Raw genomic sequence first — 13,083 nt, 5'->3', positions numbered from 1 at the left:
GTGAAATTTCGCATTGATTTTAAAATACTACTTTTGACATATAAGGCATTAAATGGTCTCGCACCGCAGTATCTGAGTGAACTGCTAGTGACTTACGATCTGCCACGCCTACTTTGATCAAAGGCTGCAGGCTGCTTATCAGTACCGCGTATTATGAAAGCTACAGCTGGGGGCAGAGCTTTTTCTTACAAAGCCCCAAAGTTATGGAATAGTCTTCCAAATAGTGTTCGGGACTCAGTGTTTAAGTCCAGGCTAAAAACCTACTTATTTAGCCAAGCATTTTTGTAAATAGATTAGCCTTAGGTAAAGAAGCAGATCTGGGGGACTCATGGACGTAGAGTATTAGGTGAACTGGTATGTTTAGATGCTGTCTTCCCCACTCTCATTGATCACTCAACCAATCACTTGGTTTGTTGACGTGAGGTGATTGGTTGCTTTACATCTCTGGAAGCCCTCATGTCTGTGTTTCCTTCTGGCTCTCCCTTTTTCGTTATGCTGTCATAGTTAGTCTTGAGAGAGTCCCTGCTTGCACTCTGCACTAAATATACATTCACCTTATGCATTGTTTGACTGTGACCATACCTAATTGCCATTTCTCCATCTCTTTTGCTCTCTCCTCTTCTGCTCTCTCCTCTCTCTCTCCCTCTCTCCTTGTTCCTCTACCTATCTCTCTGTCGAGCTATACATGTCGCTCCTGAGCTGCCAGTGATCCAGACCTCCTCTGCCCTCTGGACCTGTCTAACTCGTCCTGGAGTCCTGCTTCTGGTTGGAGATCTCATCACATGGATGCCCTGTGTGGTCTGCCTGGGACGTGTGTGGTGACTGAGGATGGCTCCACTTTTCCATAAAGGTGGTCCTGTCCTCGACTGATGCAGACAGTTGTTCTCTAAAGACCTGTAACTTCAGTCGCTCAATAGTTCAGGACTGGAATTTCTTTCATTTTAACATACACAGCCGGCTCCATTACTGCCGTTTGTCAGGTGGCTAGCATCTCTCTCACGAAGGGCTTTAATTTAAAAACTATTATTTTACTTTTGATTACTATTATCACCTTAATGAATGATTATTTTAAACTAAAGCCCTTCGTGTAGATTCATGCCACGAGTCATTTTATCATACAAAGATTATTAGGTTGTGCTTGGACCACTAAGTGTCTGTGGATTCCAAAATTGACATTTTTACCGTTTTTTAATCATTGGAATGGAAGAGATAGAAATTTTCCTTATCATAACATGCCTTGTATTGTTTTTAATCGCTCGATACACAACACATAATTTTTAATGCTATTTTACAAAGGAACAATACAAATTTAATACTTTTATTTGGTTTATTTATATATTTTAAATAAAATCTAAAATTAAAACATTGTAGAGTAATTAAAACAGTGTAGAGTGATTAATAACATGCATGTTATGATGAGAACAATCTCATTCCGGGGATTCAAAACGGTAACAATGTCAATTTTAGAATGTAGAATCAAGAAGATTTTAAATTTACACTAATTTAAGAAGAGGTCTGAAGCAAGATCCAAGATCCTCCACGGTTTGCTAAAACCATGCACAGTGGGGAGGGGTGCATTTTAGTTTCTCCGAGTGTAAAGGTGAAAACAGCTGATTCACACCTGGGGAGGGTGTATTATTTGCATTTAAACGTGTCTGACATTGCAAAGCACACCCAGTAACACTGCAAGAACAACAACCTAAAGTAAATGGAAATAAGAGCCCCTGATTATACTGCATAAATATTATTTAGTAAAACTAAATTCCAGCCACGATATACTATACTATAACCATATTATACCACAGATAGAAGTGTATATTTTAGTTATTTTAATGTTCTATTCTGTAGGTCTATTTTCCCAGTTATTTCTATATTTAAATTTTGATGTCTTTAAATGTAATTTTTTTTATAATAACAATAAACCGATACAAACAGAAGCTATATAACAGTTCATTCTTTGTACAAATAAAATCGTTAGCTAGTGAACTTAATTAGTTAGTCTAAATATATATATTTTTTTCAAGCCCTTGAGCTGTTGTTGGTGCTTGTTTGGCCAGTCAGTTTCCTTGCTGTTTTCCCCAACGCATTCATAATTATTAGTCTACTTCTGCCGGTGCGGTGTTACTTATCCCCACCCACGTTAAATCGGCGTATTTAGAAGCTCGCCCGCGAGAGGTTGTGCGCGCGCAGTGCACTACACAGCAAAAACATATTTGTATATTATGACAGAAATAAGGTGGCTCACATCGGCGTGCGTTTCGCACAGCGCCGCAAAGACAGCGCTTATTTAACACGTATAAATTTGTATTTGTTATATTTCTGGGAAAGCGAAATCTCTTATAAATCTCTCATATCGGCGCGCACGTTCATCTGACTTCAGATCAAAACTCGGCAAAGTAAAAGAGCGCACAGGCGCGCCGGGGTTTTTGATGCAAGTGAAAGCGCGCGCGATATGAGCAGCTTTAATTCTTCTTTGTCTTTTGGCTGTTCCCTTTTAGGGGTCGCCACAGCGAATCATCTGCCTCCATCTAACCCTATCCTCTGCATCCTCTTCTCTCACACCAACTAACTTCATGTCCTCTCTCACTGTATCCATAAATCTCCTCTTTGGTCTTCCTCTAGACCTCCTGCCTGGCAGTTCTAACCTCAGCATCCTTCTACCGATATATTCACCATCTCTCCTCTAAACATGTCCAAACCACCTCAATCTGGCCTCTCTGACTTTATCTCCAAAACATCTAACGTGGGTTGTCCCTCTGATAAACTCATTCTTGATCCTATCCATCCTTGTCAGTCCCAAAGAGAACCTCAACATCTTCAGCTCTGCTACCTCCAACTCTGCCTCCTGTCTTTTCTTCAGCGCCACTGTCTCTAAGCCGTAGAGCATTGCTGGTCTCACCACTGTCCTATTCACTCTCGCTGATACTCTTTTATCGCACAACACACCTGTCACTTTTCTCCACCCATTCCAACCTGCCTGTACCCGCCTCTTCACCTCCTTTGAACACTCTCCGTTGCTCTGGACCGTTGACCCTAAGTACTTAAAATCCTGCACCTTCTTTACCTCTGCTCCCTGTAGCCTCACCGATCCTCTTGGGTCCCTCTCATTTACACACATGTATTCTGTCTTGCTGCGGCTAACCTTCATTCCTCTGCTTTCCAGAGCATACCTCCACCTCTCCAAATTTTCCCCCACCTGTTCCCTGCTCTCGCTACAAAGCACAATGTCATCTGCAAACATCATAGTCCTTGGAGACTTCTGTGTAACCTCATCTGTCATCCTGTCCATCACCAGAGCAAACAAAAAGGGGCTTAGAGACGATTCTTGATGCAGACCCACCTCCACCTTGAACTCTTCTGTCACACCCACAGCACATCTCACCACTGTCGTACAGCTCTCATACATGTCCTGCACTACTCTAACATACTTCTCTGCCACTCCAGACCTTCTCATACAATACCACAGCTCCTCTCTTGGCACCCTGTCATACGCTTTCTCTAAATCTACAAAGACACAATGCAACTCCCTGTTACCTTCTCTTTACTTCTCCGCCAGCATCCTCAAAGCAAATACTGCATCTGATGTACTCTTTCTAGGCATAAAACTATATTGCTGCTCACAAATGCTCACCTCTGCCCTTAGCCTAGCTTCCACGACTCTTTCCCACAGCTTCATTGTCTGGCTCATTAGCTTTATACCTCTATATTTGCCACAGCTTTAATTATTGACAATTAAATAATTAATAAATGGTGGACATAAACAGCAAAAAGAAAAATATTATTTTACTTTGATTATTATTATCATGTTATTGAATGATTATTTGAAACTGAAGCGCTTGATGTAGATTCATGCCACGTGTCATTTTATCATACAAAGATTATTAAGTTGTGCTCGGACCACTGACTCCAAAATTACCATTAAAAATAAAAATGTTTTTACAAGCCCTTGAGCTGTTGTTTGTGCTGTTTTCTTTAATAATAACAATAGACAGATAGAAACAGAGTCTGTCTAAACCAAATTAATTTCAGCCGTTTTGCAAAATGGCTGTTGCCGTTCAGCCGCGACAGAGTGCGAGGCAGTCATAGACATTCCGCTTGAGTAACCACTGTATGAGAGACAAAATGAAAAAACAAAATCCAGAAAATTACATTGTAAGATTTTTAAAGAATTTTTTTGCTAATTATGGTAGAAAATAAGCATTTGGTCACCTACAAACAAGCAAGATTTCTGGCTCTCATAATGTCATCTGTTATCAGTATAAAAGACACTTGTCGACAACCTTAAACTGCCACACTCCAAACTCCACTATGGCCAAGACCAAAGAGCTGTCAAAGGATACCAGAAACAAAATTGTAGACCTGCACCAGGCTGGGAAGACTGAATCTAAAAAGACATGTTTGCTAGAGAGCATTTGGATGATCCAGAAGAGGATTGGGAAAATGTCATATGGTCAGATGAAACCAAAATAAAACTTAAAAAAAGAAAAATAATGCTGAGCATGAGGGTGGAAACATTATGCTCTGGGGCTGTTTTTCTGCAAAGGGACCGGGACGACTGATCCGTGTAAAGGAAAGAATGAATGGGGCCATGTATCGTGAAATTTTGAGTGAAAACCTCCTTCCATCAGTAAGGGCATTGAAGATGAAACATGGCTGGGTCGTTCAGCATGACAATGATCCCGAACACACCGTCAAGGCAATGAAGGAGTGGCTTCGTAAGAAGCATTTTTAGTTCATCCATTTAAAATCCTACAATGTAATTTTCTGGATTCTTTTTCTCATTTTGTCTCATAGTTGAAGTATTCCTTTGATAAAAATGACGGGCCTCTCTCATCTTTTTAAGTGGGAGAACCTGCACAATAGGTGGCTAACTAAATACTTTTTTGTCCCACTGTATATTGAAATAAAAACTAATGGATCCTACAGTATCATTACTAAAGAGATTAATATTATGTAGATTAATAAAACTATACAATATTACGAAATTATTGATTACAATATTATTCATTTTAATTAATTAATTAATTATATTATTATTATTATTATTATTATTAAGTAATATTGATATTACAGTATGTTGCTCTTAATAGTAATACATGGAAGGAGTTCTAGCAAAGATACATCACACATGATACTACGGCACTAGGCGAGTTTCTGTCAAAATTTAAAAAGAAAAAAAATTAATAGTTGATGTCATTATTAAATTCAACACTAATCAGAAAATAAGTTCGTCTCTTCTGTCGTTTTGTAATTCACATCACTAGCTGCTTGTCAGCACATGCATCCAAGTACATTCACTGTGGACTCAGCATGTGAGTACAGGGGTATTTATGCGACAGTACTCTTCAGCAGGGCTGCATTCAATACAAGAGCACATGTACATTTACAAATGTACAACAGTTGAACAGTCTGATGAACTCTCTTATACTTACGAGCGCTCTCAATACTGAACAAACCTTGCTGTACTCTTATCAACAAGGCATTTATACTCTGTTGTGGGTGGAAAACACCTTGTTGATCAAAGAGATCAACAGGTCAGAGAAGTCTGGCCAGAAAACTTTGGAGTGGCAGAAAGTAACTTAACAATTCTTTCCAAATCTGGTTTAAATACACTGAAATGGACAGGCAGAACACCAACTAAGTTTCCACTACTAACAGAAACAAGAGAATATATGGGACAAAGCCTCACAAAACCAAGACCACCAGAGGAAAACTGCATTTCCTCTCATGTGCAGGCTTGTTTCTTTCCAATTTTTTTAATAACAAGAAAGAAATTTGGTCCTAATTGTCATACTGTTGAACCTAGTCACCATGTCATTTTTTCACTTTTATGCTAGTTGTTTAAATAAGTTTAAACACAGGCCTTTACCAATGCTTTTACAATATCCTTGTCATATTAAGCAGCAATTTCATTTCATGTTGAGCTAAAATAGTTTAAAGTTAAACAGGAAATAGGCTTCACCTGTCATATTTGAAAAGCTGAGCGTGTTGGTTGTCGGCTGGAGTAAATCAGGGCTGCTGGAGGACAGAGTGCCCATGATGGGCATGATGGCTACACTGTGTCTGCATTGTTTTGTGCCAACAATGCTGTCATCCTGAGACTGGCCTATGCTTCCATCACTAGAAGAAAGGAGAAAAGAAAGAATGTGTGTGTGTGATTTATGCATGCATTAACATTTGCATAGTTTCGTTATAAGCCTTTTTATTAATTATCCTAAGATTGCTGCTTGCTAAATGGACATGAAACATAGGTCTGATAAGCAATTATAAAATCATGCGTCATGAAGCACAAGGAAAAATAATATTTTACCACAAATAAAAACAGATGCAATACACAGCCCATTTCATAACAGACTGGGAGAAAGAGTATGCAACATTTATAAGTGGATCTGAACACTCACACTCTAGTCTCTGAATCATGGACCAGTCTTCGATTCACAGACATGCTTTTTTCTTTTTAATAATATAGAATTTTTAAGCATTATAGTTCCCAATAACAGCGTATATAGGAAAAGCCCTGAGTAAAAGAGCGCCTCTTACCTAAATAGGCCTCTGCGCATGTGAAGCCAGCCATAGAAAGAAGAGACAAGTGAGCCCAACACAAGCACAGAGCAATTTAAACAGTGTTGACAATAACAACACACAAAACATGCCACGCACATAGATGCTATGCTGTGAACTGAGTTTTGTCCCATATAGTAGTATTAACAATAGATTTATACATATATACATTTATTCCATTTTATTTTATATATATACATACACAGTGCTGTTTGAAAGTATGTGAACCCCTCAAGCAGTTAAGATGTTTCTGTTGTTTTACCATGATTTTTCATGTGATGATTTTCTTGTGTAAGTAGCCCAAATACTATATTAAACATGGACTTAGTGTATGTGCAAAAGTAAGTGAACCCCCAGCTGAACTGGTTAAGTCAAGCAGGTAACAGACTCAGGTGAAACACATTTGGGTGCTTAATTAATCATTTAGGCAGACCAATGAAATGAGACATCCTTGGGAAAGGGTTCTGCCTGCACTAATTAAAGAGAGGAAACAACCAAACCCCTCTGGTACCATACAACTCAACAAGGCCAAAAGCAAAGGAGATCTGGGAGTCTGGGAAGGGCTAAAAGACCATCTCCAAAAGATTCCAGCTTCATCCATCCACTGTACGACAGATAATTTACAAACGGATGGGCTTTAACATGACAGCAACTTTGCCTAGAAGTGGACGCCCATAAAAAATATCACCCAGAAGCACCAGAAAAAAAATAAATCAGCTAAAGACCAACCCACACATCACCTCTAGAGAGTTGCAAACCTCTGGGTCCCAGCATCTGGGACAAATGTGCATGGGTCTACAATCAGACGAAAATTAAATAGCCATGACATTCATGTGAGGGTTGCTCTTATTGAAGAGTTATTTGGTCACAATCAAAACCAACATGTTTGGAGAAAAACCAACACGGCATAAGAAGAAAAGAACCTCCTCCAAACCGTGAAATATGGTGAAGGTCTGGGGCTGCTTTTCTTCTTCTGGACCTAGACGACTCCATATTATCCAAGGAACCATGAATTTTTCAGCATATCAACAAATTCTTGACCAGAATCTTCTGCCATCAGACAGGGAGTTGAAGCTGGGGAAAAAATGGATTATGCAACAGGACAATGACCCAGAGCATTCTAGCAAAACTACAAAGAAATGGCTTCAGCGAAAGAAGATTCACACTCTGGATTGGTCCAGTCAAATCTGGACCTTAACCCAATTGAAAGGTTGTGGGGAGACCTAAAGAAGTTTGGATATACCAGATGTCCCTCCAACCTCTCTCAACCAGCTGAGTTCTGCAAAAAGAAGTGGGCAAAGACCCCCATAAGCAAATGTGAGAGACTGGTTAGTGGTAACAGGAGACGTTTAGTTATTAATACAAGGGTTCACATACTTTTGCACATGTGAAATTTTTAGTTTTTGTGAAATAAACCGCCTTTGTTGAATTAAACAATGAACATATATATATATATATATATATATATATATATATATATAATATATATTATTTTTATTTTTATTTTTTTTTTTTGTGTGTGTCCATTATTTGGAAGGTGTGCTTTACACATTGGGATTTGAAAGTACTGAATGTGTAATAAGATTATTTTAATATTTTTTACAAAAACAGTGACCATGTCTAGAGGGTTTACAAACTTTCAAGCAGTACTATATACACAGGTCCTTTTGAAAAAATTTGCATATTGTGATAAAGTTAATTATTTTCTGTAATGTACTAATAAACATTTGACTTTCATATATTTTAGATTTATTGCACACAACTGAAGCCTTTTATTGTTTTAATATTGATGATTTTGGCATACAGCTCATGAAAACTGAGTCTGAATCAAACTGAATCTAAATCAACTAATTAACTGTAAACACCTGCAAAAGATTCCTGAGGCTTTTAAAAACTCCCAGCCTGGTTCATTACTCAAAACCGCAATCATGGGTAAGACTGCTAAAGATGCTAAAGACTGCTGTAAGATTTTGCATGTCATTCGGAAATCAAGGTGCCAGACTCTGGAGGAAGACTGGGGAGGGACTGCCAAAATGCCTGAAGTCCAGTGTCAAGTACCCACAGTCAGTGATGGTCTGGGGGGCCATGTCAGCTGCTGGTGTTGGTCCACTGTGTTTTATCAAGGGCAGGGTCAATGCAGCTAGCTATCAGGAGATTTTGAAGCACTTCATGCTTCCATCTGCTGAAAAGCTTCATGGAGATGTAGATTTCATTTTTCAGCACGACCTGGCACCTGCTCACAGTGCCAAAACCACTGGTAAATGGTTTACTGACCATGGTATTACTGTGCTCAATTGGCCTGCCAACTCTCCTGACCTGAACCCCATAGAGAATCTGTGGGATATTGTGAAGAGAAAGTTGAAAGACACAAGATCCAACACTCTGGATGAGCTTAAGGTCGCTATCGAAGCATCCTGTGCCTCCATAACACCTCAGCAGTGCCACAGGCTGATTGCCTCCATGCCACGCCGCATTGAAGCAGTCATTTCTGCAAAAGGATTCCCGACCAAGTATTGAGTGCATAACTGAACATAATTATTTGAAGGTTGACTTTTTTTGTATTAAAAACACATTTCTTTTATTGGTCGGATGAAATATGCAAATTTTTTTAGATAGGAATTTTGGGTTTTCGTGAGCTGTATGCCAAAATCATCAATATTAAAACAATAAATGGCTTGAACTACTTCAGTTGTGTGTAATGAATCTAAAATATATGAAAGTCTAATGTTTATCAGTACATTACAGAAAATAATGAACTTTAAAACAATATGCTATTTTTTGAAAATGACCAGTATATATATATATATATATATATATATATATATATATATATATATATATATATTACACACACACACACACACACACACACACACACACACACACACACACAGTGCATCCGGAAAGTATTCACATCACTTTTTCCACATTTTGTTATGTCACAGTCTTATTCTAAAATGGATTAAATTATTTTTTCCCTCAGAATCCTATAAACAACACCCCATAATGACAAGAAAAGTTTGAGATTTTTGCAAATTTATTAAAAAATAAAAATAATTTAAAAAGCACATGTACATAAGTATTCGCAGCCTTTGCCATGAAGCGCAAAATTAAACTCAGGCGCATCCTGTTTCCCCTGATCATCCTTGAAATGTTTCTGCAGGTTAATTAGAGTCCACCTGTGGTAACTTCAGTTGATTGGACATGAATTGGAAAGACACACACCTTCCTACATAAGGCCCCACAGTTGACAGTTCATGTCAGAGTACGAACTAAGCATGAAGTCAAAGAAATTGTCTCAAGGCCCAAAATATGGGGAAGGTTTCAGAAAGGTTTCTGATGCTTTAAAGGTCCCAATGAGCACAGTGGCATCATCCGTAAGTGGAAGAAGTTCGAAACCACCAGGACTCTTTCTAGAGCTAGCCGGCCATGTAAACCGAGCGATCGGAGGAGAAGGGCCTTAGTCAGGGAGGTGACCAAGAACCCGATGGTCACTCTGTCAGAGCTCCAGAGGTCCTCTGTGGAGAGAGGAGAAACTCCCAGAAGGACAACCATCTCTGCAGCAATCCACCAATTAGGCCTATATGGTAGAGTAAACAAAGAGTCCCATCAGACCCGAGAATTTTGTTTCTTATGGTCTGAGAGTCCTTCAGGTGCCTTTTGGCAAATTCTAGGTGGGCTGCCAAGTGCCTTTTACTAAGGAGTGGCTTCCGTCTGGTCACTCCACCAAATAGGCCTGATTGGTGGATTGCTGCAGAAATGGTTGTCCTTCTGGAAGATTCTCCTCTCTCCACAAAGCACCTCTGGAGCTCTGACAGAGTGACCATCAGGTTCTTGATCAGCTCCCTGACCAAGGCCCTTCTCTTCCGATTGCTCAGTTTAAATGGCCGGCCAGCTCGAGGAAGAGCCCAGGTAGTTTCGAACTTCTTCCACTTACGGATGATGGAGGCCACTGTGCTCATTGGGACGTGCAAAGCAGCAGAAATTTTTCTGTAACCTTCCCCAGATTTGTGCCTCAAATCAATTTTGTCTCGGAGGTCTACAGACAATTCCTTTGACTTCATGCTTGGTTTGTGCTCTGACATGAACTGTCAACTGTGGGACCTTATATAGACAGGCGTGTGCCTTTCCAAATCATGTCTAATCAACTGAATTTACCACAGGTGGACTCCAATTAAGCTGCAGAAACACCTCAAGGATAAGGGGAAACCAGATGCGCTCGAGCTCAATTTTGAGCTTCATGGCAAAGGCTGTGAATACTTACATGTGCTTTCTCAAAAAATTTTTTATATAATTTAGCAAAAATTTTAAGTGAACTTTTTTCATGTTGTCATTATATGGTGTTGTGTGTAGAATTCAGAGGAAAAAAAATGAATTTTATTCATTTTTGAATAAGGCTGTGACATAACAAAATGTGGAAAAGGTGATACGCTGTGACTACTTCCCGGATGCACTATATATATATATATATATATATATATATATATATATATATATATACATACTGTATATATATATATATATATATATATATATATATAGTTATAAAATAATTAAAATAGATCGCTAAAATTTATATCAAAAGTGTGTTTTTTTTGTTGTTGCTTTTTTTTAGAGTGCTAAAGGTCTTTTAATACTTTTTACCCCATAAGATTAAGTTCATTGAATTTTTAACAACTTAAACCATACCTAAAGGGTTTAGTAGGCAGAATGCTAAACCTGGTCTTCTCCAGCATCTTGCGAATCTTGTTGCATCCAGCTGACACTGTGTGAGCCTTCATTTTCTTGTGACTCTTGCTGTCCGTAGGAAGTTCCATATCACCTGGCAACTCAGCAATGGAGAAGCGGTTGCCCTTCTTCTCATGAAATTTGGGAAAGTGGGAGGCCCCGTTCTTCTTATCATGCCTCAGGCAGTTTTGAAGCTCTTTAAAGACTAGAGCAAGAATAAATCCACAAATTAGAAAACACTAAAAGAGCAAACTAATTTTTTGTAATGTGATTGGCGGTTCTTATTTTAAACATACCAAAGATATTTGTCTTTACAGTGAGAGAAAGGTGAGTATTGTTCCTTAGAATGTCCATAGCTTTGGAGTAAGATATGTTTTCGAAATTTTGGCCATTAATCTCTATTATCTGAAAAAGGCACATACATGCAATCAGACAGTGGGAGAGAGAGCAGGATAAATTTGTTGCATTCTACATACAAATACAAAACAAAAATAAATCCTCTTTACATAATTACATTGTTTTGCATATGTGCAGATATACATAACATATAATTATAAAAAAAAAGGACAACAAATTCATATTATACAATTAGCATACAACAAGCTTACAAAACAAATGTATAAAAAGGGAAACATTTGGGGGAAAAAATTCTGAGAAAAAAGTAAATTATATAAACAAAACCACCCCTAAATGTACAGTTAAACTTTGAATTGTGAGCATAATTCGTTCTGTAGGCGTACTTGTATAATAAAGTAATTATACAAAATATAAAGTAAAAATAAAACAACAATTAACCTGCACTTTACCCTTGAAGCGAATCGTGGCTAAAGTAAGACGAGAGAGGAAAGGAGGAGGAGGAGGTAGCTACTGTGTAGGACGACTTTCACACACACACACACACACACACACACACACACACACATACACACACATACACACACATACACTAACATGATCATTGCTCTGTCTGCAAAGTTTTTTTAACAAGCAACCTCTCTAATGACACTTGCTTTTAAATCACGGAAATGTGACATTGAACTTGTCATTTCAGATTTATCTCCCGCACTGTCATACCCTTTTTAGCTTTACTTTACAACAACTGCTGCATGTGACGAGGCTCTTTTTTTAATTACAAAACAATAGGAGCAGTATGGACAATACAGTGTTTTAAAACTTTCTTTTCAATCAGTTTTTTTTTGAACAATGGAAATAAAAGAACATAATAAAACTGAAAATACTATACGCACAAACTTGAAAGTACTTGTTCAAACTTTAATACTGATGCTAATACTTGTGCACAGTAAAATGAGATTATGTCATTTATTTTTAGTCATCTAACAATCCAAATGAAACGTTAAAAAAATATATATGAATTTACACACTTGGACTGTTGTAGAGATTCCAATGGGTCACAATCATTTGCTAGCCTATTAGCTTAATGGGTTTGGCAATTATTTAGCTATAAAATAAAATAAAATACTCATTATACTTATGCCATAATAAATGAACACTGTATTGCAGCGGATTGTGATAAAGACAGATGTTTTATTAGTTTTCATTTTTTAAAACCACATTTTAATCTTGTCTTTTTCTTGTCAACAATATCGATTTCGTCACTGTTCATTAATATCCGTGACGTCTCTTTACGTCGTCTCGTCCTAATCATAGGAAAAAAGTCGTCAACGATTTTTTTCTGTCATTATTATTGTTGAAGACATTAACGGCAGACAAAGTGCATGCGATCTACTCGTATGGCAAGACCTCGTCTTGCAAAATACTCGCAGAGCAAGTTGA

At 38.1% G+C, this 13,083-nt stretch overlaps 1 protein-coding gene across 4 annotated transcripts in view; it reads right to left on the bottom strand.

Moving 5' to 3' along the window:
- rapgef6 (Rap guanine nucleotide exchange factor (GEF) 6) overlaps window positions 1-13,083 on the bottom strand; it is a 154,804-nt gene that overhangs the window by 74,068 nt on the left and 67,653 nt on the right. For all 4 annotated transcript variants that reach the window (XM_053478204.1, XM_053478202.1, XM_053478201.1 and 1 more), the window contains exons 12-14: window positions 11,586-11,694; window positions 11,251-11,494; window positions 5,963-6,120 (exon numbers count right to left, since the gene is read on the bottom strand). In XM_053478204.1, the coding sequence (XP_053334179.1) occupies window positions 5,963-6,120; window positions 11,251-11,494; window positions 11,586-11,694 (511 nt within the window). The remainder of the gene's footprint in view (window positions 1-5,962; window positions 6,121-11,250; window positions 11,495-11,585; window positions 11,695-13,083) is intronic.

This window comes from Clarias gariepinus, chromosome 19 (genome assembly GCF_024256425.1).
Source record: "Clarias gariepinus isolate MV-2021 ecotype Netherlands chromosome 19, CGAR_prim_01v2, whole genome shotgun sequence".
Lineage (NCBI taxonomy): Eukaryota > Metazoa > Chordata > Actinopteri > Siluriformes > Clariidae > Clarias > Clarias gariepinus.
Note: the sequence above shows the minus strand (reverse complement) of the source record. Positions and strands in the feature narration are given on the sequence as shown.